The 27,972-nt window shown below is 30.0% G+C and overlaps 3 protein-coding genes across 5 annotated transcripts in view; 1 reads left to right on the forward strand and 2 right to left on the reverse strand.

Moving 5' to 3' along the window:
• Positions 1-1,522, reverse strand: part of Prp40 (pre-mRNA processing factor 40) — a 75,517-nt gene extending 73,995 nt beyond the window's left edge. The window contains exon 1 of the mRNA XM_067266229.1: positions 1,428-1,522. The gene's annotated coding sequence lies outside the window, so the exon portion shown is untranslated. The remainder of the gene's footprint in view (positions 1-1,427) is intronic.
• LOC136971739 (actin-binding Rho-activating protein-like) lies at positions 1,511-11,720 on the forward strand. Of its 3 annotated transcripts, none has more exons than XM_067266232.1 (4): positions 1,524-1,640; positions 6,700-6,752; positions 6,848-7,186; positions 11,230-11,720. In XM_067266232.1, exons 3-4 carry the CDS (start codon positions 6,854-6,856, stop codon positions 11,524-11,526), a joined length of 630 nt encoding a protein of 209 aa, XP_067122333.1. In that variant the 5' UTR covers positions 1,524-1,640; positions 6,700-6,752; positions 6,848-6,853; the 3' UTR covers positions 11,527-11,720. The 3 variants fall into 3 exon arrangements, with proteins under 3 accessions (XP_067122334.1, XP_067122333.1, XP_067122335.1); XM_067266234.1 differs by having other exon boundaries at positions 1,562-1,640; positions 6,730-6,752; XM_067266233.1 differs by lacking the exon at positions 6,700-6,752 and having other exon boundaries at positions 1,511-1,640.
• A 14-nt stretch (positions 11,721-11,734) lies between these two features.
• LOC136971736 (endochitinase-like) lies at positions 11,735-27,907 on the reverse strand. Its single transcript, XM_067266230.1, has 9 exons — positions 27,665-27,907; positions 27,124-27,208; positions 26,838-27,050; positions 26,500-26,762; positions 26,322-26,425; positions 19,552-19,675; positions 19,261-19,455; positions 19,066-19,188; positions 11,735-12,400 (listed from the first exon to the last, which is right to left on the reverse strand). Exons 2-9 carry the CDS (start codon positions 27,200-27,202, stop codon positions 11,864-11,866), a joined length of 1,638 nt encoding a protein of 545 aa, XP_067122331.1. The 5' UTR covers positions 27,203-27,208; positions 27,665-27,907; the 3' UTR covers positions 11,735-11,863.
• Between the last annotated feature and the right edge of the window lie 65 nt (positions 27,908-27,972).

The raw sequence follows: 27,972 nt of genomic DNA on the forward strand, positions 1-27,972 counted from the left end.
TTCCACAGACAGTATTGGAAAACAACAAACACAAAATGTACTACGACAGAGCCATAATCACAGATAAAACAATTTACCACAACAGACCAGACATCACACTCATTGACAAACACAATACATTATACATTATAGACATATCCATTCCAAACACTCACAATATACAAAATACATTCACTGGAAAAATTAGCAAGTACACAGAACTTGCCCAGGAAATAAGGAATCTGTGGAGGATGGATATTGTACCTGTCGTTCTCTCCTCTACAGGTGTGATACCACACACACTACACAAAAGCCTGGGAACATTACAATTAAATAGAAATAGATACATCACACTACAGAAGGCCACTATATTGAATACATGCCACATTGTTAGGAAATTCCTGAATACAGACACTGATACACTTATTTAATTTTAGTTTTGTTTTGGTTGCTATGCCTTGACTTTGGTCCGGCATAATACACTGCCACTGGTGTCAACCGAGTATAACTCACTAAACCCAACATAATAATAATAATAATAGTTTTACAAAGATTAACATAAGAGAAAGGATGAAGTTTATCTGCACATTGCATAAACTATCTAATGAACAGTTTTAATTACAGAAGGCAACATTTTAATAAAAGCATGTGTTTTTGTTTATTTTAATGCTAATTATATCTTGTTGTTTGTTAAAATGGGTAAATTTAACTTCCAAGAATTTACATTCAAAAAAGCTTAAAAAAATTCATAAATTTATTTAAATCAATAGCAAGTTTGGCCTTTCAATATTTACCAATCCTGAAAGTTGTACAATGATCAATAAGCAGTAGGCATTTCTCCATTTTGTATTATATATTTATTTCTACGAGATCCTTTACGAGATCCTTTTCTTATATTTACGAGATCCTTTGTTATATTAAACCCAGAATACCGATAACACTTCCAATTTTTTCCCAATACTTTCTTAAGCAGATTTAATTTGCATCTTTAATTATTAATATGAGATCAAATATGATAAAATACATTTGAAAGTTGCACAGATGTATTCACCAGGTTTTTAACAGGCCTAACAATGAATATATTTTTCTTCCATTCCTTTCCTAATAAATTCATTTCATAAACTCAAAACATAAAAATTCTCTTGCAAAGTTAATAAAAAAATAAATAATAAATAAATATGAAGGACTTAATTACAGGTTAATTACTACAAGTAATTTTGAATGTGATTAATTTTAAAATGTGAAAAAGAAAAGAGAATTGAATATTCAGATTATAATGGAAAGTGATTTGAAAGAAAACTTCAAAATTTTTGTTGTATGCAATTTAGGCTTACATAATACATTTCAAATACAGTAGAAAATATGTTACGTTTGTATATGTTTATCTACTTTAACACAAGAATATCTCTCAATGTAACTATAAAAGAAATAGAGCAAATAGATCTTACCATTTTCTAATGAAAAAAAAAGTATTACACGTTTATTCTTCTATAAATCACTATGCTATAACCACATTTGTTCTACTAAATGCTTAGTTCTAGTAACGAGCGACAGAGGGCGCTATTCGTGAAAATTTATCCCGGAGATGTTAATTTTATCGTCTGCCGTCCATTACAAGTTTTCGTATTTTTCTACGTTTTAACTTATCCGGAGAAAAAACAGTGAGTAAAATTGGATTAAATGCGCTCTGGAATGTATTAATTGTAATGTTAAAGCTGAATAAATAACATTTTAGTTTGTTTAATACCAGCATGAAGTTAATTAAGCCCGAGTTCTGCTCTATATATTTTGTGGAGTTAAATGTAAATAATTTTTGAAAAAATATATTATTTTACACTAAAAATCTACACTAAAATGACTGTCAATGACGATGAATCTTCATAATTTGGCTAATGTTCGGGAAATTATGAAAATTTATACTTTAAATTATTTCTGTATATTCATTTACATTGTGTTTGAATGCAGAATTGTTAGTATACTTCCTGTAAATTACATGACACGTTGACAGCTCGAGAGAAATACAGGCCTTTGAAGATGATTTCAATCATAAATAATAATAATAAATCAAGAAATTTCAATGCATTTTATACATATGTAAGTTATATAATATAGTAACTGTATACAACCTACATTAAGCTTCTGTATTATTATTATTAAATAATACAGTTAGTAAGAATTAATAGTAGACTTGAAGGCTAAATTTAATGTTATCTATTTTCAGATCTTGCACTAGATTGTGTTTTATATCTGATTCTGGCTGTACTTTGAATAATTCCATGAATGTTTTTTATTTTCTACATTCTATTCCTGCTTTAAATATTTTAATCGGAAAGATATTAATTCAAATCACTGGCAAAATATATAAGTATTGAATGAAAGCTTAACTTAGCTTTAAAAATCAGTTGATGTGTTTTGATGAATACAGTTGTTTTAAAGTATTTGGAATTTTTCATTATAATAATATATAATATGAAGTTTTGTTGCCTTTTAAAATGAATTTTATGTATTCTTTTTTATGATACGAATAACAGTGAATTTTCTTTGGTAAATATTATTTATTTATTGGTACTATCGAAACCATGTTGTTATTTGTATTTGGTATACTGGCACAATGAAGTGACGCTTAATCAACACTGGGCAAGTTTTCCATCTTTATTTAGTTAGTACGCTATTTTACATATGCGTTTCGGGCTTTCGTCCCTCTTCAGCTAACTAAACATGAAAAAAAAAAGGTATAAAGCAACATAAGAAACTACAAATTTAACTATAAACCGAACATAAAAATTATTTTGCAACTAGTAAAACATACCTCAGTTTAAAACACACACCTGCGAACAACATTTAACGGATTGGCAGGCGACAAAAAAAGTGCATAACAATTATTGCGGTATCTATAAATACAGTTCTCGTACGACAGTCATAGTAGCATGGTTGGTTTCCTTTAATTTTAAAAAATTAGTGAACAACTTTATATGCACACCAAAACATCATTTAAAATACATCAACGTATGCACAATTTGTTGCACTTAATACGAGAATTAACACACACTTGCCCAGTGTTGATTAAACGTGTTAATTCTCGTATTAAGTGCAACAAATTGTGCATACGTTGATGTATTTTAAATGATGTTTTGGTGTGCATATAAAGTTGTTCACTAATTTTTTAAAATTAAAGGAAACCAACCATGCTACTATGACTGTCGTACGAGAACTGTATTTATAGATACCGCAATAATTGTTATGCACTTTTTTTGTCGCCTGCCAGTCCGTTAAATGTTGTTCGCAGGTGTGTGTTTTAAACTGAGGTATGTTTTACTAGTTGCGAAATAATTTTTATGTTCGGTTTATAGTTAAATTTGTAGTTTCTTATGTTGCTTTATACCTTTTTTTTTTCATGTTTAGTTAGCTGAAGAGGGACGAAAGCCCGAAACGCATATGTAAAATAGCGTACTAACTAAATAAAGATGGAAAACTTGCCCAGTGTTGATTAAGCGTCACTTCATTGTGCCAGTATACCAAATACAAATAACAACACGGTTTCAATAGTACCAAATTATTTATTTAATTATTAAAATCAAGTATAATGATATTAAAGCTAGACTGAATTTCTTTTAATTATTAAAAATTGGTTGAGTTATTTTTCTAGATTGTCTAAATTTTTGTTATTTAATCTTAAATATTTAACACTCTTGGTGACACTCCTATCTATGATATGAAATTATTATAAATAATTATAAATTTTTAGTCAGTTTATATCAACTCAATGTAATTGGCATTGATTACTAAAAATGATTGAAAACATTTGTTTTTACATTAACTGCTAGTAAAAATAATGTTTTCTTGCTATATCATTTATACAGTACATATTAGTTTTCATTTTCTTTTGATCTTTAATAATTATTATTTATGCACAATTTTTTTTAATTGAAAAAAATATTTTCAGTATTATCTACTCCTTTCAATTTGTCTTGATGATATTTTTATTTCTGTGATCTTGTGTAATCTTGGAGATTTCAATATAGTTAAATGTTACTTTGTGGGTTAATAGGAAATACTATATACACTATGTTCATCCTCACTGCTGCTTTTTTCTATCAGCAGCTATAATTAAAATTTTCACACTTATCTGCTGTTTGTTCTGCTAAGTCGTCATTGAGCATCTATGGAATGAAGACTTAAAAATGTCATATGTTCTGACATTTTTAAGTCTTCGTTCAGGATTGCATACCATCTTGCATTGAAAATCATTGTTTATGGCCATATAAACTCAGTACAAATTGAGATATATTTTTGCATAATTAGCTATATGTGTATCATCTGTTCATGAATTATTAAAAATTATACAGGCAGCCCTTGACTTTTGCACATAATTGGTTCCTGAAAGTGTGTGCAAATGTTGAATGTTCGAAAGTAGAGGGATCTAAAAAAATATGCACCAAAAACTGTGTTTTAAAGTATTTATTTATTGATATGTATACATAATGAAGTTAACAAGGCATGTTTAACTGCTTTTGGGTGCTTTCTTTATAAACTTGTCTAGAGTTTATTGAATACCATCCTTTTTTTCTTTTCTTGATAAAGATTTCTATAACATGCCATGTCTTTTGGAAACAATCTTTGAAGATATATTTCCACAATTTTGAACATATTCCTTAATTTTACTCTTATTTTTCAAAATTGAATATATCGTAGATCTGTTTACATTGTATGAACGTCCGATTGAAGCAAAAGATTCGCCATTTTTAGAACGTTTAATTATTTCCATCTTTGTCTCGATCGTATGAAGTTTATGGGTCCTTAATTTCTTCTTGTTTGTATCAACACTGCAGTTTTTCTGTTTCTCACTCATGCTTATCAATTTATAAGGACGAAATATTTAAACATAAACAAATAAATTAGAAAAACACACAGCATGTTGACGTATGCCCTAATGCAAGACTGAAACTGTTTTGACCTTTTGCTTGAAACAATACAGTAGTGATTAGGATTCTGAGAAGTCCGCTATTGTAGGAAGCAATGCGTGTACGAGAATGTAGAGCGAGCTACTGCACTTTGTAGTGTACGAGCATTCTGCATGGAAGCAAATTTTTTCATTATCGACAAAAATATTTAAAAAGTGGTACAGTAGAGCATCGATTATCCGACCCCCGATTAACCGACTTATCGGTTAACCGACTGCGTTCTAGTCGGCAAATTCAAATATCCGCTAGTGATGTGGCGCTACAATATTTAGTTATGTCTTGGCTACTTTAATATTATTTTTGTTAAATTTTTGCATGTTTTAGCTGGCAGCACTGGCTCTACCATGAAAGGGAAGCTAGTATTTAAACCAGGCCTAATACACTATACTAATAATGTATTTTTTCATACTTTTTGGTTATCCGACCAACCCCAGTCCCCAATTAAGTCGGATAATCGATGCTCTACTGTATTTGTAAAAATGTGCAAAATAGCGAATTGTGTGAAGGTCAAGGGCTGCCTGTATAATTATCTGTCATCAGTTTTCATGTAGGATTTCTTTCACCAAACTAGAGTACATGTTACTCAGTTTCAATGTTTTTTTTTTTTTGTTTGTTTTTAGTGCACATGTTATTACCGACAACAACTTCAATTGTCATGTCATTATCAAGAGAATCCTTTGAAGTAGCAATGACAATCACACGGCAATGCAACAAAGTGTTTATCATCATACATTTACTTGAACAATTACTGTTTAAAGTTTTTGTTACATATTTGCCTAGTTTTTAACAAAATTTGATATGGCTCATTTTAACATGGATATACATGGTAGAGTCAAAAATAAGCCAAACTTTTAATAAGGCTTTTATTATGTTACTAGCACAAGTATTTACAGAGAACTACCCTTAAAATAAACTTCTTTCAAAGCCAGACAATTCTGTTAGTACCATTTGTCAAATCACAACTGGAAGCCATTTTTTTATGATGTTTATAAGAACTCTAGTTCCTGTAACTTTCATCTTGGCTTCTATTAGTCATTCCTGATCAGAGAATATCTGACCAAAAAAGGATATAATGCTTTTCCAATCTACTTGCTCCCTGGTTTTGCTTTATGAACTGTTCCCTAAATTGAAAGAAAAGTTGAAGGGTTGCAGATTCTAATAAGTGGCAGAGTAGGTGCAATTAATGAAGGATATGGGTGCAGAAGGGCTTATTCTGAATATAGTATGGTATAATAGTTTCTATCTTGTATAATGAGACCTGTCAAAAGTTTAATTTATTTTTGATTATGCTACAAATTTTTGCTTTTTTTTGACACAAAGTATACATTTTCTTTTAAATTTCAATGAACAACATGGTGGAAACATTAGTATCTGACGTTTACCATTCAAAATAAAGCTGATTTACTATCAAACATTAGGTCTATAGGTCTATATGCATATTCTGAAGCTCTCATAACACATCACAGAATAGTTAGTAATGGTATTCTTGAACAATCTTAATACGATGTATATCAGCAAAGTATATTCTATAATCATTGTCTTATATTTTGAATAAGATTAAATTGTTTATGATTTTTTTATATTGAAAAAAATTATTCACATATCATTTTTCATATAAAATCAATAATTCACATAAATTTTGATAATATGCTTCTGTTATTTATGAACATTTTATATTTTTTTAAAATTAAAACATTTAAATATAAACATGATGATGAACTAATGTCATACTAACATATTTATTTTTTTACTAACAAAGCATGAGGCTGATTGAAAACTTGCATTACAGATATCTGCCTGTAGTGGCAATAGGTAAGTGCTATGAATAATTTTTACATAGAAAAACAAACATAATTTAATTTTAAAACGAATTTAATAATTTAATAAAATCAATCATTTTCAATCAGATAAAGATGGCAGATGGTGCAAAGAAGCCTATCAAGATAATTGGAAATGACAGTTTAGCTACCAGAGTAGCTGCATTTCAAAAGAAAGCTGAGGAACATAAGGCAAAGCAAAAGATAAATCCATTTTCTGAATGGGCTGATACTACCGAGCGTCCTGTTTGGGACAAAAATGATCCCCGTTATGGCCGTCCAATCGAAGGCTCAAAAACAGAAAAGCGTGGAATTCAAGCTGGTCAATTGATTAGCGGTGAAGTTCAATTACTTTGTGATTTAATATACCAATATGGACATCCTCTTCCAGATGGAAAAACAGTCATAAGTTTTGGAGAATTATTTGAGGTTAGAATTTTATTTAAATACAGTATATCCCACAAATCGTGATACATAAGAAAATTAATCATCAGTAGTTTTGAACACTAGAAAATTTTGTATCCAGGTATCTAAGATAATTTGGGTAATGAACTATTTCTCAAGTGTGGCCCATGGATTCCTCAGAGTACAGTGAATTCTCATATAATGTGCTCTCCTGTAACATGACAAAAAAATCGCAACTGGTACTCATACAAAATTCTAATTTTGTCGTCCAGAGGTATACGTTTTCTTATTCAACTTCTAGGCCTAGGTTTAAACTTTGATAATGTATGTGATTTGTAATGCGGAATATATCTCTTGCATTGTACATGACTTTGCTGTAATATAAAATCATTTAAATTAAAATTTTTAAAACAAAATTATTTTAAAAACACTTTTAAAGAGATATATAAATAATAATAAAATTTTCACTTGACAGAGTTCGCTGGAAGGTGCAGTTTCGGAAACAATGGAGTAATGCATGTCCTCAGCATTTTGTATCCAAATGCATGTAGGATTTCCGACTCTTCAAAAAAATTTGTATTAATTTACATTTTTTTTTACAGTTTAAACAAAGATAGACTGTTGACAATAAGAGTATTAAAGCAAATTATCCATTATGGTATATAAAAAAAAAAAAATACTGAAATATTAACTTAATATGCTGGCGTGATTAACTAGGAGTTGGAGTCACATTAGGGAATGCACCTGTAAACAAGAGTTTGCACAGCATAGGAATATATTAAAATTTTAGATTTGTCCTGAAAAGCATAATAACTATTTTAAACTCTTTTTCAATTTATATTAAATATAAAGAACTAATTTATTCAATATAAGCTTCTGATCTGTATTATCAATTAATTTGCTATAAATAACTATGAACCTTATTGGCTTTTCCATTATAATTACAGATTTATCACACACCTTTTCGATTTTTTATTCAATCGACACAAATATCAAATTAATTTATTGATATAAATACATAAAATTTATAACAAAAACTTAATGTAGCTGACTGTGTGAAAAAAATTTCATAAAAAATCAACTGAAAGTTATCTGTATATTGTTTACATTTCTACTATACAAGTGCTATTCACTGATTTTTTCTTTCATTTCTAGAGTTAAGATTAACTTCATATGCAGATTTTTAAACCTCATACCAATATACCTAGTGAGTTAATTTTTAGTGTAATAGAACTTTTCTTTTATTACCCGCGTAAAAATTTAATTAAAAAAAATTATTGCTCTTCTGCATTATTTTAAAATCACTCAAAATTAGAGTGACTATGTATTTTATTCTTTTTATTTTTATGTTTCTACAATGCAGAGATTTGCTTCTTTTTCTGAAAATTGCAATTAATTTTTAGATTTTTAGTTTGAAAATATTCTAAGTAAAGTTTTAAAATTAATATTAGTTGTTTATGTGAAGAATTTTAAAATGCAATGCATAGTGTTGAGAAACACACTGAAGGTAATCGACTGAGCTCCTAGTATAATATAAATTTTTTAAGAGACAACTTCACTAAATTAATACTTTTATAAAGGATTATGGAATTTTATTAATGAATAATTATTAATGAATAAACGATTTTTTTTCCTTTTCGAAGCCATATAGTTTTACGGTTGTGGATTAATAATAACAGGATAAATAAATTTAATGATTCAGCAATTCTGAAAGGATATTTTTTCTGATTAATAATTTTAATTAAGTTTTTATTATAGATTATAGTTACAATTTGGATTTTTTTTAAGTAGTAAAATTAATTTGAAAAATTGAAAACTTTTATTAAAAATTTTAGTTTGTAAAATTAATTTGAAAAATTGAAAACAGTTTTCTTTTTTAGAAAGAATGTTGAATTAAAAATAGCTAAATATATAGATTTGTATTCATTTGTATAAGTTAACTTTTTAAAAATCATTTAGCTCATTTATGATTTTTCATGATGTAACACAATCTTTCATCTGAATTGAATACCAATGAATACCAACCAATCCACGAACTGTAAACCTTCGGTTTCCAGGTTCGTGGATTGGTTGGTGGTCGTGGTCTTGAGGAGTAGATTCCGAGGTCCCCAGATCTTAACCCTTTTTGGTTTTTACCTAAAATATTCTAAGTAAAGGTGTATTTAGATCATGTGTGTGGACACTTTAATTAAAGCTTAGGTGTGTGAGGAAAAGTTGAAAACATAATCACCTAAACGAATTCTTCTGAAGTTCACTTTAGATTTCTTTCAGGGGACCATGTTTTGAACATTCAGATGTTGTGTCAATTAAGATTGGGTAGGAGAGATGTATTCAGAAAGAAATGGCTTAGTTTTATAACTAAAGTCATATTTTCCTAATAAGTATTAAATTTTCTTATATATTGCAACATTTAGGACACACTATAATTATAAAAAAATTAATATACAGTATTTACTAATCATCCAACCAACAGCCAAATTAATCGGACAATGTTACACTACAATTACGATTTAGAAATTAAGTGATTAGAAGTAGGCGTTAGGCGCCATCTCTTATCGAAAGCAGAAACTATAATTTTAATACACTTCAGAATAGTCTGGCAGACATGAATTGGCATCGAACTCAACCACCACTTACCATGCGGTTTGCTGACCAGTTAGGCCATTCTGACTCTTCCAGACACATTTAAACTTTAGATATGACTGTCCAACTGTTCTAAATTATATTAAAATTATAGTTTCTGCTTTCGATAAGAGATGGCGCCAACGTCTACTTCTAAATCTTAATTGTAGCGTAATATTGTCCGATTAATTTGGGTATTGATCGGATGATTAATAATACATCGGATCATTAATATATTTACATAAGTAAATTGAGATTTTTATAGTAATATATTTACATAAGTAAATTGAGATTTTTATAGTAATGGGTTAAGAAACTGTAGTAGATAGACAATTTCTTATATGCTGTAGAAAAACAATGGAAAAGTAAACAAGTTACTGTATTTAGATCATGTGTGTTGATTTGTTATTATGATGGAGAATTGAAAACGGTTTTAGATTCTATACATATATACTTAAAATAAAAAACTTCCAACATTTTAATAATTTTATAAATTAATAAACTATATGCATTTTATTTAATATATTCCATTATTTTTAATGAAATTATTATTTTGTTTGAGAGAGACATATTTTTATGCTTAATATAAAAAGTTTAGGATGGCATGTTAGCATTAAACATTCGAGAAATTTTAAGAATTTAGCTAACTTGTAAAAGAAAGAATTTTGTTACTGAGATATTAGTGGAACAATCGGGAAGGACAAGGAAGCGAGTGCCCCTAAAGAAAATTTCAAAAACCAAAAAATTGTCAAATTCAAAAAGTGAAAAAACAGTATATGTTTGTTTACTTTTTTTATTATAAATTTTAAAAATAAAAATCCGGCAAACATTTTTACCTCCTCCCGTTTGATGTTGCACCACTCTTGGAAATTACAGTCTGACCTAGCCACCAAATTGAATTTGGAGCTGAATACACATAAAAATCTACAAGTTTAAAAATAACTAATTTGCTTGAATTTCAATGGAATTTAAAATTACAAACTAATTACAGTATTTAATATTGTAATTCAGTTGTTTGTGATTTCCGTAAGCAAAGCAATTAAAAATAAGAACTGTTTCGTAAAACTACAACTACAGATTTTTTTAATCAAAAAATCTCCGAATCTTATTAATTACCAGTTTTCAATGCACGTGTCAACAACATTTTAACCAATTGTTTGTATTAACCGAATTAAATAGTCCTATTCTCGTCCACGAGATTACAAATCTACTTCGCATTATCGCAGAATTCACATGAACGGATAATGTAATAACGGGATTTGACTGTAATATAATGTCAATGAGTAATATTTTCCATATTTTATGGAAAATAACTACTGAGATTAAAATGAAAATTAAAATACAATATAACAAATTAATCATAAATTGTCTGAAAGAATTGATGTTTTTAAATATAATTGTATTTATTAATAATTATATCACTTTTTCTTTGTTTTTATTAATAGATGTACACTAGAATTTCAAATAAAGTAGTAGGTATATTGATGAGAGCAAGAAAACATGGTCTTCTTACTTTTGAAGGAGAGATGTTATTTCAGAGAAGAGATGATCATGTAGTTATAACATTGATCAAGACCATTGAAGAATTACATGAAATATTTGGAATTCAAGGTCCTATTCCCACAAGAAAACGTTGCGAAGAAGTTGAAGATGATGATGATGATGTTACAGAAAAACGTTACGAAGACGAAGAGGAAGATGTTGCATTTTTGGATATTACAAATTTTAATGCTCGTAAATAGATTATAACACTGTATTCTTGTCAAATTAATGAAATAATACAGTTATTAAAAGGTTTGTTAAAAATTTTATTGAGGAAAGAGAAAGCTTTCATTTTTTTTTATGTCAGCAATAAAATTATATTTTTGCTTATATTAATATTGTATATTGAAAATTTGGCAATATATTTTTAAAATAAATATTGAACTATGCTTTAGCTGATTTACTCAATTTGTTTATATCCAGTAATTTTTAATTTCAATTTTAATGACAGATTTGATTACAAATTTCTCAGATATAATGATTTTACATAACCAAATTTAAAAACTCAGATTATCATTTCTGAAGAGAAACAAATCCTTATGAAAATATTGGAATGTTACGTCTTTCCCCAGCTTTACATTCGGGAACGTTCTCTGGCCAATCACAATTTAATTTATCTTGATTCCAATAAGTTCCCCCTTGACAACTCAGTATATATGCTTCTCCGTGGTTGCAACGATAATATTTAGAACAGTCTTCTTCATGACGAAAATATGTATTTGATTCATCTTCACAGTTTACTGTTCCGGGTGATGCTGTAGATGGTTGAGCAAAAGTTGATTGTGTCAATGGTGTTGATTTACTTGGTTCCGTTGATTCTGTTTTTAATTTGCTGTCGGTAGCAATAGAAACTTCCTTAGTAGTTTTAAAGACTTCCTGTGATGCTGCTGATGTGACGGTTGTTGAAGGAGGAGTGGTGGTAGTAGTTGAAGGTGTTGGCACTTGATATCCTCTGAGGCGTTCATTCATGACTTTGAGAAGCGCATTTTTTTCACCACATACAGCTTGAAAATCATCCATGTCTATAGCCCAAATCATACCACCACCATATTTATGTTCTTTGATGAAATCCATCTAAATTTAAAAAATTCATTAAAAATATAAATAAATTCAAATAAAATTGAAAATAGGCTAATTAGATATTCGAAATTAACCCATTATTTTTATATAATACTAATTTCAATTTTTTAATATTTCTTAATTTTTTCTTAGTACATTTAAAAATATTAATTATGATTGAATTCAAAAGAAAATTTTTGATAAACGTTTTAAAATATCTGGAATAAGTAATTTTAAAAACTTAAACATTTGAAATTTTATATTATGATTTTAGCATCATCATAAAGGGTTTTATTAAAGAAATTCTTATAAAACTGTGATTTGGCATAATTCTAAAAGAAAAATAATAATTGATTTGTCTCTTACATGCTGTTTCATATCTACATTCATTTTTGACAATTTACAAGAATTATCATTGGTAACATATCCTGAAAAGCTGCGAATACTCAAAATTGTACAGTGAATTCATGTTTCAAAGGAATAAAAATTGAACATTTTAAAATTACAGAGGATAATGGGAGATATAGGTGAATATCAGACTACACGGTGAAAAAATAAATGAATAAATATGATCTTGGAGAATAAATATGTCAAATTGCAACAGGCAAAATGTCGCGACACAAACGTCTTCTGGATAGTTTCGAAAATCAACTGCTAAAGTTACTTTTTGAAAAAAATATTTTGACTCATGAGGCATTTCTAATTTATTGAGGTTGTGTTATCAAACTTTTAAATTAAAACATTTAAACAGGAGAAAATGTCTCTGATAACAATAAGGAAAATTAAACCTGTTGTATTCAGTAAAAATATAAAATGATAACTAATGTAAATCGAATCAGAACTTAAAGGTAACGAATGCCCGTGATATGTGTTTCAGAAAGAAAGAATCAACAGACAAGCAAAGAGGCATTGGAAATATTAAAGACGAAATCTGCTAATGAATTGTTGACGACGGCCGGATGGCCGAGCGGTAAAGGTGGCAGCCTACCGCTCTGGGGGACCCGGGATCGAATCCGAACGGGTCGAATAATCCCCAGGAATTTTTCGGGGGGTGGTCCGTTCGGATATGTCGGGCCCCGTCCCTCACCACCCGGTCGCCCCATTGTGGGCCTGGCCGAACCCATAATGGGCCTACTAAAAGAGGCCCTCTTAGTGCCCACAGGGCGGAAAGAGTTTAAAAAAAAAAAAAAAAAAAAAAATGAATTGTTGGCTTGGCGCGTTGTTGCCTAGTAAATCAACTTCAATACAGCTGGATAAGCAAACCGATGTCTTAGTTCGTTTTAAATGAAACGGGCTCTGTCGTTGGCTTTCTTATCTAGATATGTTAAAGCCGCTCTGCTAAGAAACTGGTCCATTATATGAGAATCACCAGAATAATTTTTAAAGGTACTTTCTCGAAAGAAAAGCGAGAACAGGACAGTTTTGGAGGAACAGGAAAACTATCAGTGTATAGAAGAAAGGTTAATTATTGACCGATGGCTTGGGATGTATTACACAACTTACAAACTTACTCTTATCGTATTCTGGTAGATACCGCATTGCCTAGCTAGCTCTTTAACGTGATCTTAATTCTTTAATTCTGTCTTGTGGTTTGTTGCAGTGTGTGTAGGCTCTCTTTATTAATGCCCGGAACGCTGCTATTTTATAAGGTCGTGTGAGTTCCATGGTATAAATAGCGGGTTATACGTCGCCTTTCTGTAAACTTTTGTTACGAATCCTCCTCCTTTCTCTATTTCTATTGCTAAGGATTGTCACTGTGGATTGGCAAAGGGCTAAAATAATACAAAAGATCCAGGACAAGAGGCACTTGAAATATGCGGAAGTATGGCAGATATATAAGACGTACCAAGAAGGACTAGCAATAAATTTTAGAGTCCGTAAAATATCAGCCGCGTGGAGAGCGAGCCTAATTTTGAATAGTAATTAAGGGACGAGCAGCTAATTATTTATTCATGTATTATATTTATATTTGTTGTGTATATTGGTACAAGTACCATCACCGATTGTATGTATTTATATATGAGCCTGCGCAGTTAAGAAAATTCAAATATTTATAACGATTCAGAACAAACAGTCGGTTTAAAGCAAGAATCATTTCGATTTTTATCTTTGACGAAGGCCTTTCAAAAACACCGAAAACGTTTGAAATTTGAATTAAAAGACTGTATTATAAAGGTCGGTGTGTGTCGATACATAATTACACAATAAACGGGAGCCCCTGACTCGTACACATACTAATTGCTTCGAAAATAAGTAATGTTCTGTAATGAAATTCCCTGTGATTCTATCTTATATTTTTTTAAAAATAAGAGCATATTAATAGTGTAGATACTTTCTGAACATTTCGCGTGTTCCCCGAGCTCAGTCTGTGGAATCCTGTTTGGAAAATATTCCTTTTGCAGCTTTTTAATGAAATTTTGACGGTGTTTTATTGTTATACAGTGAAATGAGATGTTTGCAATTCGAATATTTAAAATTTACCTTATATTCACGCACCTTAAATATTAATATATTCAATACATTTGTAAAACGTCATAAAATTTTTAAACAAATACTTTAGAACTTGTAAACTATTTTCTCATAAACCTCCATCAAATCAACAATAATGTTAAAAAATATCAATAGTCTAACAGTACGAAGACAAGCAGCATCTCTTGTGTTACAGGAAAGACAAATAAAACATTTGTGAATACATATTAGAGTATGTATAAAACAGTAGAATGGAAAGGGTTAGAGTTTATGACACCAACAGTCCACCATATGTATAGACATGTGGATTTAAATATGGATTTAAACATACTAGAACGAGAAACAAAGATGCAGATTTTTAAATAGATGACAAGAATTATTATCCTTTCTTAAAATTATTAAAATATTAAAGAAAAACTATACCATTCTGTAGTAGTATTACTGAGAAAATATCTAATATAGAGGCCTAAATAATAACTTTAAGATCTGCAATTTCCTTACTAAAGTAGTCTTTAGAATGTCATTAACAGACATAAAAAAAGATTAAAATGTCAGATAAAAATGGAAATGACGACAATTTTGATTTTTAATAACATGATTCTTCAATTATAAATACTTTATAATTTCAAGATAAATTTCTAATTCATTTAAAAATTTAACTATAATTGTTATTAACGTAGTTTATACATTTCATATGATATCTAAACATAATTTCCGTATATCCATTATTAACTACATTATTCATTGCATTATAACAAACTTATTTATAGTTCATAAAAAGTTACCCACAACATTGTATTGTCTAACGTCGTGGACAAGGGCGTCTTCAGGGGGAGGAGCAGAGGGGCAGTTGCCCTCCCCTAGAAATTCAAAAAAGTTATTTAAATGCTAAGTTTTAATTAAAATAATCTTCTTAGGCTTCTTGTAAGTTAAAGAAAATGTTTTATTTGAGATATTTCTTTTCCGGTACATAGTAAATGATTAAAACTTTATGAATCGTTTCTATTTTACCTACATACAATTCATATCTTCTATCAATTTACATCATCTTGCCCCCCCTTACCCATTGGCTGGCGTCGTCCTTGGTCGTGGATGATTTTCTAGCTTGTAATAATGATACGTCAATAATATTTATTTCTATTCGTATATGATCAAATTAATAATATACAAGGATATTTTTAAATATTATACCAGTATTGAATTATTAAATTTGATAATATTGGAATTCAATATTACTTTAACTACAAAATACAAAATGAAAGACAAGTGAGTCATATAAAATGGATGGGATGTGGTACTTGTGGCAATCGTTGTTAAAGTTACTAAATATATGTAAGAACAACAGGAAATATTTCATTCTAAGTTTAATAAATTCATGTGAAATGAGAGCAATTAATGCATTAATGCTATAGAATACTGTGTAATACGTAAGAAGAAATTGGCGATTTGATTGTAAGTTCTTATTTCCCCTTTTTCATAAAATGAACATAATTATTCAGATTTTAATGTGCGAATTGAATTAATGCAATTTAATTTTAATTTTGTGGATTAGTGAATGATTAATTGTTAGTTATTATCAGTGGCGTAAATAAGGTTTTGTTCTGGGATGATCTAAAAAGTACTATCAAAATGAAGAGTCTCTCACCCCTTGTCGCCCATAAATGACCGTACCTAATATACCCGCCAAACAAATGTTCTGTAATGTTTCCAATGCATCTACAGAGAAACTTCGGGAACAAACTCGATATCCGAACTATGACCTTTCTTCTAGAATAACCCATAGTCACATTGTATAAGTAAGCGATTGATAGCCGAGCATTTATTTTTTTATAATAAAAAATGAAATGATTGATATTTAATTATTCGTTAATGAAACGTAATTTTAGATTTGTTATTTAAGACGAATTTTCTTTTAGTTTAAATTTTATTCCTAAAGCCTCTCGGGAGGATCAAACATCCACATCACCCCATAAGTACACCACAGGTTGTTAACAAAAAAGGAGAAGGAAGGAAGTTAAACTATCGTGAGGTATTAGAAATTGCAACATCTACACAGAATAACAGTCAATCATCTTTTGTATTAGATTTCTATAATAAAATAAAGGTCACGGAACTTGGACTTTACCACGGCGTATGCGTAACATGGTTTATAACATGTTTAGTTTTATGTAATTTTACTCTTTAATCTTAGAAATTATGTAACTGTCATAATTTTTAATTCCCAATTGTGGAGAATCGTGCTGTTATTCCTTATATCTTTATTTGTTTTTAAAAAATCCAGCAACGGGTTATATAACTTTCCCGGCGAAAAATACTTATGTTTAAGAAACACTAAGACATATTAGTACAAAGTAAAAATTGTATATATCCCCATCTCTTATGAGATGTTATTAAAAAATAACTTTTATATTACTAATTATTAAAAAAGGCAAAAGGCTTAATTTTGAAGATAGAGACGAGTTTTTGAAAATATTGTAAATGCGATAACGAATAAAATTTTCGTTAATTCCGGTACCACTCGAGATATGACACATGGCTCTCCAGTATCTTTCTACTCCTGGACCTTTAACCACAAAAAGTTAACACCATCAATGCCTTTTATACCCAAGCTGCTATGCCAAAGTTCGCTTCTTAACAGTTGCCCCCATCCAGAAATAGACACGTAAACACATATTCACGGAATTTTTTTCCGGTTTTTTGACATTCTTGGATTAAGAGGATCTCAAAACGTAAAGATTTTCAAAAACCTGGAGGGTCAAATTTGACATGATTCCAATACTTTCTCTTATTATGTAGATATACACATAGTCAGAAAAAGTAAAATGAATGTAATTGAAACTACAATGAATCTTTAATAAATTTTTAAAATTCTACAGGTTTAATTCTGGGACATTAAAATATTATAACGAGAAGTTGATCATTATTTAAATCTTATATTACTGGAGTCAACAAATATATTTACAAGAAAACGCGTAAGATTAATTTTTGAATAAATTTTTCTTTTCCGGCTGAGGAAAAGTATTGGAGTCGTGTCAAATCTGATCGTCCGGGATTTTTGCAAATCTCGACGTTTTGAATCCAAAAAAGTAGAAAAAAAAGTAAAAAATTCCTTGGATATGTATGTGTGTGTATTGGCGTCTATTTCGTTTAATAAGTCAGGCTGGGGCAATGATTAAAAAACGAAATTTGGCATGGTAACTTGGGTGTATAACGGGCGTTGATGCTGTTAAATTTCGATGGTAAAAGTCGAGGGGTATGAATGTAGAGGAAATTAAGTGTTATATCTTGAGCGGTGACGGACTTAGTGAAGATTTTACTAGAATTACATTTACGGTTTTTGTAAAACTCATCTTTATTTCCTATTTTATAATAATTAATAATATAAAAAGCTTTTAATAATAAAATCTCATAACAGACGGCGCCACATAAAATTGTATTTATTATAATTAATAATATAAAAGTTATTTTTTTAAATAAAATCTTATAATTGCCGGAAAAGTTACGCAGAAACTCGTTGCTGGATTTTTTTTCATTATTCTTTCATATCGATTTGTTTAAAAAAGTTTCACTTAATTCTGCTTGTATATAGAAATAATATTTAAAGGAAGCGATATAAAATCAGTCTATTCGTGAATTTTATACTCTGATTCGCCTTAAAATAATGTAAAATAATTAAATTTAGACAAGGAGACGTTTAGGTTATATTGTGAAAACTTTTAAAAGAAGAAAAAGAGTTTATCATATAGTTTTGAGAATAAGTAAAATATTTTAATAAACCAAAACGAATGTAATGCAAATAGACACAATGTAAAAATATATATAAGTATTTAGGTCATCATGGAATTCAAAAGATGATAATGTCTGATGATAATGATAATACATATCCTGAAAATCCCTAAAGACTTTGGTCTAATGTTGGACAGTAATTAATCATTCACCGATACTTATTTTTGGGTTAATTTTCATTCCGTTATCTGACGGGTCGATTCGCCATACTTATCCCGTTATGGCTTGTGTTCCAAAACTCAATATGATAAGAAGAAAAATGCATCTTTGATCATAGAATAAGTTCTAAATAATTTGTATATTCAGGAAATAAAAGATATTCTGCTGCGAGAAAATAAAATATACTATATAAAATAAATATTTTTGAGCGAAAGATTTGATTTTAAAATGTTACAATCTGCGAAGTTACAACGTTGATATTTTACCTTGATCCCGATGCTATCCACATCTTCGTAACCAATCCATTGGTCTTCATAATAAGCATAAGGGCATTTTCCAATATCATCGTATTTTTTCGTCCATTCTTTCGATAGAATATGAGGACATATCTAAAAAATTGTTAAAATTTTAGAATGGTTGAAATTGAAAAAAATAGGTAGAAAAAATTTCTTTTATATTACCTCGTAATAAGCCAGAAAACCAGAAGCATTGGTATAAGGACCAGCTTCTCCGCCACCGATCCATTTTTTGATGGGCGCTCGCAATTCCGTATTAGATTTACTACCTAGAGTATACGTTCTACCATAGAAAGGCACACCAACTATAAGTTTGCGCTTGGGCGCACCATATTCTACCCATAGTTGTAATCCGTCGTGCTGAAATATAGTCCAATGTGTTATATTTTTCTACGATAGATACAACTTTAAAGCATCATAAAATGATATTTTTGCAAATAATTAAGCCTTATTTACCACATTCAGTTTTTCATAAGCCCACTGATCGAAAGGACGACGATAGAGAGGGCTATGGACATCAGCAAATCCAGCCCAATTACCACGTAAATCGTAGGTCATCACATGGATATAATCAAGTAGTCTAATTAGAAAAATTTGATACTTTTGTTAAAATAGTAACGATTGAAGTAACTTTCTTGTGTAAATAGTTGAATCAAAAGAAATAACTTCAATGTTCAAAACAAATGCTGAAGAACTTTTCTTGCCGAATGCAAAATCACTTTAATGAAAAAATTTATTCGTAACGTGGATAATGTGAAGTTATTTCTTTTGATTTAATGGCAATATAGCATTATATTTTTCATATATAATGTAAATAGATTGTTAGGCACATATCCAACTGAAGAGATAACGCAGGAGAAATAGAAATTAAAACTAAAACTTAATGCTGATTGTAACCTTTGATTATGCATGCGGATCTTCAGCAGATAGCGTTAAAAATGTAATGCTTTCTCTACGAGAATATCCTTTTCCATAAATTAAAGCAGTGAGCTCCAAAAAGGGACTTGTCAATAATTTTGGGTTATATGAGTTAAGACCATTGCGTATATATATGAACAATCCTACACCGTTTGATGATAAAATAGAAATTATTCGCATCCCTGAAAATGGACGGTTTAGCCACTTGTCAGATTGCTATGTCCTGTTTTTGCGTTGATATTGCAGTAGTTCTACACAGAACCAAAGGTCCATTCAAGTATTACGTCAGCAGTTTGAGGGAAGAAGGATTTGTTTGTATATGACGATTGCTGACGACGGGGGAGAGAAGGTGAATGATGATGTAAGATTGCACCCATTCTCTATTTTTTTCTCCAGCTACCACAGAATTGCCTGAAAATAATTCCCGTGTGTTTGCGAATGAGTTTAAACTTTTGACCTGATGACATAATTAGGGAAGTGGTACCTTGATTTCTGATGACCGAAGATGATGTAGAAGAGAATATCAAAAAAAAAAAAAAAAGTTCTGCTGTTGAAATATCTCAGATATAGGTAGCTTTGCATTAGTGTGATGTGGATGCCCATAATAATAGAAGTAATATAGTAATAATTTATAGAAAATTAATATTGAACTAAGTATTTTTTAATTAATCTTTATTGTTATTTAACGCGCGGCACCTAAGACGATCTAAGTTTTATTTTAAATTAAATACATATTTTGTCCAATTCAAGAGGACCGAACAAACAATAGAGACGGTCAACATGAACGAAAGATAATCTTCGTAAAGAAATTTTTATGCTATTGATATAACTTATTAAAGTTCCAACAGAGCATTACGCGATACTGACAAAAAAACAGAGCCTATTTTGCAACATGTATGAACTTCTAACATCTGAAACAAGCCAAAGGCAGATGAAAATAACAGGAAAAAATACTGTCTAGAGCTCTGTCAGGATTCAAACATGAAGTTAAGAGCACAGGAAGTCCGATAATTTTCATTTAAACTACTACATAAAATTAAAATAATAATAATAAAAGCTTAAAAGGGAATTTTTGCTAAATTGTCATAAATTTCTGTATTTTTTAAAGAAGAATATTTAAGTTTCGGAAAGGTAAGATAAGGCTTAAAGTTAAATTATGTGTGGCGCCACTTGTTATGAGATTTTATTTGAAAAATACTTTTTATATTGTTTAATAAGTTACGGCAACGCAACACTTGGGCGATTCCTTCCGGGAGATCTTTTTAAGAGTAACTGGTCCCTATTCAGACGTTAGATGTGGAGAAAACCCGAAAAACTCCACGTAGCAAGCCCGTCCTGGAGAAGCGCTAACCTACGACCGAACTCTTAGTATTCAGGGAATGAAACCGCTTGGCAACTGGTGGGCCACTTTTTATATTATTAATTATTATAAAAAAGCAAAAGCCTTATTTTGGGTTTAGAATTGACATTTTAACAAGATGTAAATAAAATACCAATAAAAAGTAAAAGTTAATTAAGTCTGATTTCACTCGAGATATGATTCCTACCTCATTTATTCATTCATTCATTCCTACCTTCTTGACACAATCTTCAAAATTTAACGGCATAAATATTCCAAATATAGAAACAACCGTGCCAAGTTTCAAAATTTTTGGTTCATTCAGTCCCGAGATATAATGCAAAATAGATGCCGACACACACACACACACCTACAGAATTCTGCATGCGTGTTTTTACATTTTTAGGCTCATTAAGTGTCAAAACGTGTAAAAAATGGGCAACAAAATTTGACCGATTATCATACTTTCCCTACGTTATATTCTATAATAGCCCGGAAAGTAATATACAAAACAGTAATACAACTCGTGATCCTATATAGATAAAAAAAATATGGACCCTGATAACTAAGAAGGAAGCCTGCCATCAGAGCATGAAAACAAAATACTGAAGAAACTAAGTTATTTGCTTCATACAGAAACCAAGACACTGGAAAATGGAGGGAGAAAAAACAAATGCAGACCAAAAAGATACGATGGTTAGAGCACATTTTAGGAACAGACAATTAGCAAAGACCCCAGTTGTTTTTAAAAACTCCACCAAAGAAAAGACTCGAGATCATTCCTAAAAATAATGGCGGTATGAGGTTAAAGATGACCTCAAATTTCTAGGGATGATTTACTGAGATTCAAAGTACATAACAGTAAAGCATGACGACGAATCTTGTTTGCGGCAAAGAGCCTCTAAGATAGGTAAAGCTAAAGAAGAAAAAAGAAAATATTACAATTTTTATCGATGTGGTCAGGCCAATGGCCTGTATTAACTAAACATTGAACATAAGTTAGCGATAATATATTGAAATATCGATTTTTCTGGAGACGTATTTCGCAATTTAAGAGAAATTTTAGGCCTGTTCTAAGCTATAGCTTAGAGATATTTTCATTTTTATTAGAAATAACTGCATTATGTGGGTGTATTCATCCAGTTAAGTATGAATACGTATAAAATATGTATTTTAATCGATGGCTCATTATACAGGGGGCCCACTGAAACATTTTTCTAAGGGCAAAAGAGATCTTCCCAGCATTGCACAAGTGTATAGATGTGATGTAGAAGTTTCATTCGGAGATTCGTGGCTGAGATAAAACAACTTTATCAATAGCGCTTTATCCACCAACGTCAACATCATAATGAAAACCGTATGTCAGCGCCACTAACAGGAAAATTCAGAAATAAGCTGTTAATCGTACACTCTGCATTTTATAAGACTCAGATTTGCACAATTCCAGTGATTTTCTTGCGTTTAGCGCCCTCTGTCGGCAAAAATTTGAACTATTTTTTCTCTCCCAAAAAGATCCCCCTTCGTAAGAATAACTTTTACGCAAACCGCATTCAAATATACCAATTCTTTCAACTTTTATGGATTTTTAAATTATTTACAAACTTATGGGACACCCTGTATATATACATTAAATAACTATAAATAATATTTATAGTTGTTTAATGTAAATATCATTTACATTAAACATTTCATAACAAATATTCATAACAAATATTCAAAATGTATATCAAATACAAAATTCGGTTAATGTTACCCATGGTTCCAAAATGGCGGCTCGTCTCTGATTCCAGCAAATAGAAGAAAGGAAACAGTGGGACGCACGTTCTAACCTAACCTATTCTAATAAATTACCATAATTATTACCAACAAAATTATTAGAATAGGTTAGGTTAGAACGTGCGTCCCCACTGTTTCCTTTCTTCTATTTGCTGGAATCAGAGACGAGCCGCCATTTTGGAACCATAGGTAACATTAACCCAAAATTCTTATTTATATATATATATATATAATATTTATTGCTTGTATGTTTCGTGAAATTATCAACAGAACTTAATTTTCACTCATTTTCTATCAGCAAGTAAACTTGAAAATAATTTCTGAAATCGAACTTATTGTTTTATGAACGAAAATGTGTTTGTATGACGATATTATGCAAACAAATCACGCAAAATTTATAATAAAAATTAATGATTTTTATCATAATTTGTTTGCTTGAAAAATATTTATGAATGTTCTTGTTTAGAGAATTTGCATCCGTTAATGCAGAAATATTGCTGATTACTGTTAAAAAGTGTTTATTACAGATATGTAAGGTACATTTACCAAATAAGATTCGGTTCTAAAGAAGGCCCATTTTTTCTTTTTATAAAGAAAACGCTGACATTTCGAAATTTCTTTTTTTTTTTTTTTTTGTTTTTGAAAGCACTTGTCGTTTGGTAGCTAGATCAAAAATTACATCAATGGAAGAAAACTATTCCGCCATGTTTGATACAATTGAAGTATGAATATAGGCAGAACCTGTTGTTCTTACTACTTCAAGGTAATTTGATAAATATTCTTCATCTTTCGGTAACTCGACGTACAGTACATGAACACGTTATAAGTCATATTTTAAAGTATGTGATGAGCAAAATAAGATATAGGTACTGATAGTTTCAAGGTAATGTGCATTTATTTATCTGTTAGTAAAACACCGATGGAAAACGTAGGATAACAAGAGCTCTAAATAAGGCCCATCAATGTTTATCGATTTTCTTGCCTAAGTTTTGTTATTTTAACCCTCATAAACGCATTCTGTAAGATACAGTAATGTATATAATAATAATAATAATAATCGTCCGAAAGTTGCCGGTAGATAAACCTGGGTAGGGCCGCACAGATTAATAGATGTGTTATCAGCGGCTATTTTGATAAGCTGAAGGATGTATTAGCCCGGTTAGATATTTTCGACTAGCCCCAGCTAACACACAATATATACGAGAAAGGCTGTAGACTCATTCTCCATTAACGAAATAAGTATGTCAGAAAAAAGAGTGCATCTTGTAGCACCCGAACATGGTAAAAACATGTCTATTGTCTCGTGTGGAAATTCACTGAGTCAAGTCATGTCACCACTTATAATTATTTTAAAAGGAAAAGGGTTAAATCCTGAATGGAAGGATAACCTTCCACCTGGCAGAAAGGTTGAGATGACTGAGAAAGGATCAATGATCACAGCAAGTTTTATCAAATGGGTTTATCATTTTGAAAAATTCATACTTCAAAAGATGTGATATTGTGCAAAAATTTGGGTTAAAAACATTTATTGTAACTTTTAATTTTTACTTTAATTAATAAATTATCTCTTTGCATATGGGCCTTATTTAGGACTACTAATGGGCCTTATTTTGTACCCCCTGTTCCAAATAGGGCCCATTATATAACTTTTGGAAAATACACATCTACATTATACAGAAAACTTTTCGAATGCTGCTAACTTTAATTTCACATTTCCGCAAATTTGCACATTTTACAATATGTTTCAGTACAACTTTTAGACTTTTTCCTCTAATAGTGAAAAAAATACAAAACGTCTTAAAACGTTAGTGGGTCTTATTTGGCGAATGTACCTTATATATAAAGACTGTTGATAGCACTATTTTAATCAAAAACTGTTCCAAAGCTGAGTTTTCTAAAATCATACAAGTGACTTTTCCATCGTTATATGTCGGAAAACCTATATAAAAACTTCTATTCATTTCCATGCTCTTTATAAAATTAAAATTGTTTTTAAATTTCAATTTTTACTTTTTTTATAATTTAGTAGAATTTTAGCATATTGTTGATAAACATTCTTTTTTTTAATGATTAAACTGAAAATCATAATTATATATAAATCAGAGAATAAATATACGAGAATCAAACAGATTAATTTGCTACGTATAGTTATTGTAAAAACTAACATGATTTTAAATCTTCTTATAAATATATTGAAGTTAATAGATAATGCCAACATAAAAATTAAATTATGAATTCCTATTAACATAGCCACATAGGAAGTCATTCGTGGAGGATCGGATGGGACTTTCGTTTTTACTTCTCATAAATTTAAAATTGCAAATTATACAAACTTAACTGTATTTATTTGAATTCAGAAAATAGTTTTACACTAAATAAATAGCGCTTTTTAACTTTGTCATTGGAACTTTTACGTTGCCTCTGCTCATTAAAAAGTTACAACGTAAATGATCTTAAAAATGATTTTCAGGATCAACAAATTGGTCGCATCCGATTCTCCATGAATGACTTCCTATGTGATTACATTAACAAAATTATAATATTTTCAATAGTTTTGAAATGAAAAGTCTGCAAAAGACTTTTGACTCATCCTGTATCAGCTTACATATAACAGAAGAAACTACGTGCAAGTGTTTTATATATAATATAAAATTATAATAAAACTATAATAAAAATAAGTCTAAATATTTATGTATTTCTATGTACAGTATTTTTATTTCTAATAGAAAAAATGTTATCCGTGAAAACCGGAACTTTGGCGTCTTGTGTAGATTTTATCCTGGACCTGGGACAATAGGTGTATTGTGAGACTGTCTCGAGCAAACCGGATTGGTCACTCTATTCTTCAATCAATTGTATAATGCTAAAAATACTTTCAGATAATACTCATTCGAATCTGTTAGTTTTGATATAATATTTTTAATTGTTTTGCAGAAAAATGATTATATTTACGCTTCTGTGTTTTTATTATTTTCCAATGTTGCTATATTTTGTTTACTATATACAGTATATGCTTTAATTCATAGCTGAAGTTTTACTTAATTTTACATTGCAATAATTAGAAAAATAAAGCAAGCTATTTAGATATATTTTAAGTCATCGCATTTAGATTATTAATATATTTTCTATTATAATGATTTCATTAACTATAATAAAATTCACATTATCTAATAAATCATCACTTAAAACTTACTCAGCAAGTTCTTTAACGTGATATCCTTCTTGCAATCTGAATTTCGGAATTGGTACTGCAGCTGTCAATAGGAGTTTATGAGGCTCGAACGCTTTTTTCAATTCCTAAAAAATTTAACCTAATAATTAAATATTCATAATAAATATTCCGTATAAATTGCGTTTGAAATGATTTTTACCTGCACAAGTTTGAGAAAGTTATCCTTATCAGAATAACGCCCTCCTCGATCAGCGGCACCAGGATATTCCCAATCCAAATCGAAACCATCGAAACCAAAATCTAGGAGCCATTTTACTGCACTAGCAACAAATATATCTCTTCTACTTTTATCAGAAACCATTTCGGAATATTTTCTACCGCCTTCGGCCCATCCACCAACCGCCAACAAGAGTTTTAAATGGGGATATTTTACTCTTAAATTCACGAAACGCTTATAACCACCTGCGATACGTAAATATTACAGAATAATTGCAGTTGATTAATTTAAATTTTGTACAAACTATTTTTTATTATTACCTTTTTCTAAATCGTATTGCGGATCGATAGAAAATAGACCCCAAGTCCTATTATCTAAGCCGACAAATGAATAAATAATATGTGTACAATATTCTCCGGGTATATCTTCGATGTCGTAATTCATGGGTTTAGGTCTGGAATATGCCCAAGCGCTATAATAACATACAATTTTTGCTCTTTCTTCAGATTCGTTCACATTATATAACGCTATATCTAACAGAAGAGATGGATTTTTATATAAATATTAAGTTAAAAACAGCATTATTCGAATACAAATGATATTTACCTTGAGGCCTACTATGAGGGGGTTCTGCAGTATATGCAAAATGACATAATGAAGCGATAATACCGAAAAGCCAAATCATTTTGATCTGAAATAAATTTTTTTAAACTATAAATACGTGAAAATACAATTTCGTTATTAAAAAAATATGCAAGGTAAAACTTGAATTCCGTACTTGCAGAATTTCATTGTAATGAATTATGAAAATGTGACCACGGAGCGTGAAATAGGAAATGCAAATGTAGGAACTTTTGTTGAAGTAATTAAAATATAAGGTTCAATTGTAGCTTTTATTTACGCTACTAGATGGTGACACTACCGATCGATTTAGTTAGCCTTCCAGTTTTCAACTTCCCATAAATAATAAAATTTAAATAAAATTTTTACCATAAATAATTTATTCTGTCGTATCCGTGTGCTGAAAATATTTTATTTAAAAAGTGTAAATATGGAAAAATAGTGTTTGAAAGCGTTATATTCTTGCCAATGTAAGATTGTTCCCTGTAGAAAAGTGAAGACAAAATAAATATTCAGAGTAACGTACCTTGGCAATCGGTGGTGGTAAGTGATGTTTTCGGATGCCTTCAGTGAACTGACCAGATGAAGTCTGGCAACTATGGTATATCTAACGATGGTAAGACAGTCCTTGAACTCACTCATTGGTCAGTGACTTTTATCTTCTTCTTCAAAGTCGAACAGTCAAACACCTTCTTGAAGGTCACCTCTTGGACTTCAGGTGTCATTTCACTCTAAACAAACGCCCTTTTTTAAACGAAAGGGGTGTATCATATTATATCCAAAATCGGAATTCCATAAATATGGATAACTCTCAATTAGTTAAGTCTTTTATTT

Source organism: Centruroides vittatus, unplaced genomic scaffold (genome assembly GCF_030686945.1).
Source record: "Centruroides vittatus isolate TY-2023 unplaced genomic scaffold, ASM3068694v2 contig_2696, whole genome shotgun sequence".
NCBI lineage: Eukaryota > Metazoa > Arthropoda > Arachnida > Scorpiones > Buthidae > Centruroides > Centruroides vittatus.

What these genes read in the sequence shown, in the direction of transcription:
- LOC136971739 (XM_067266233.1), top strand. Translation starts at nt 6,854, where the DNA reads ATGGCAGATGGTGCAAAGAAGCCTATCAAGATAATTGGAAATGACAGT. An exon ending in GTTTTGGAGAATTATTTGAG is followed by an intron (nt 7,187 to 11,229) that starts GTTAGAATTTTA and finishes TTTTATTAATAG; the next exon opens with ATGTACACTAGAATTTCAAA.
- LOC136971736 (XM_067266230.1), bottom strand. Translation starts at nt 27,202, where the DNA reads ATGATTTGGCTTTTCGGTATTATCGCTTCATTATGTCATTTTGCATAT. An exon ending in GCAATACGATTTAGAAAAAG is followed by an intron (nt 26,763 to 26,837) that starts GTAATAATAAAA and finishes TACGTATCGCAG; the next exon opens with GTGGTTATAAGCGTTTCGTG. An exon ending in ACTTTCTCAAACTTGTGCAG is followed by an intron (nt 26,426 to 26,499) that starts GTAAAAATCATT and finishes TAAATTTTTTAG; the next exon opens with GAATTGAAAAAAGCGTTCGA.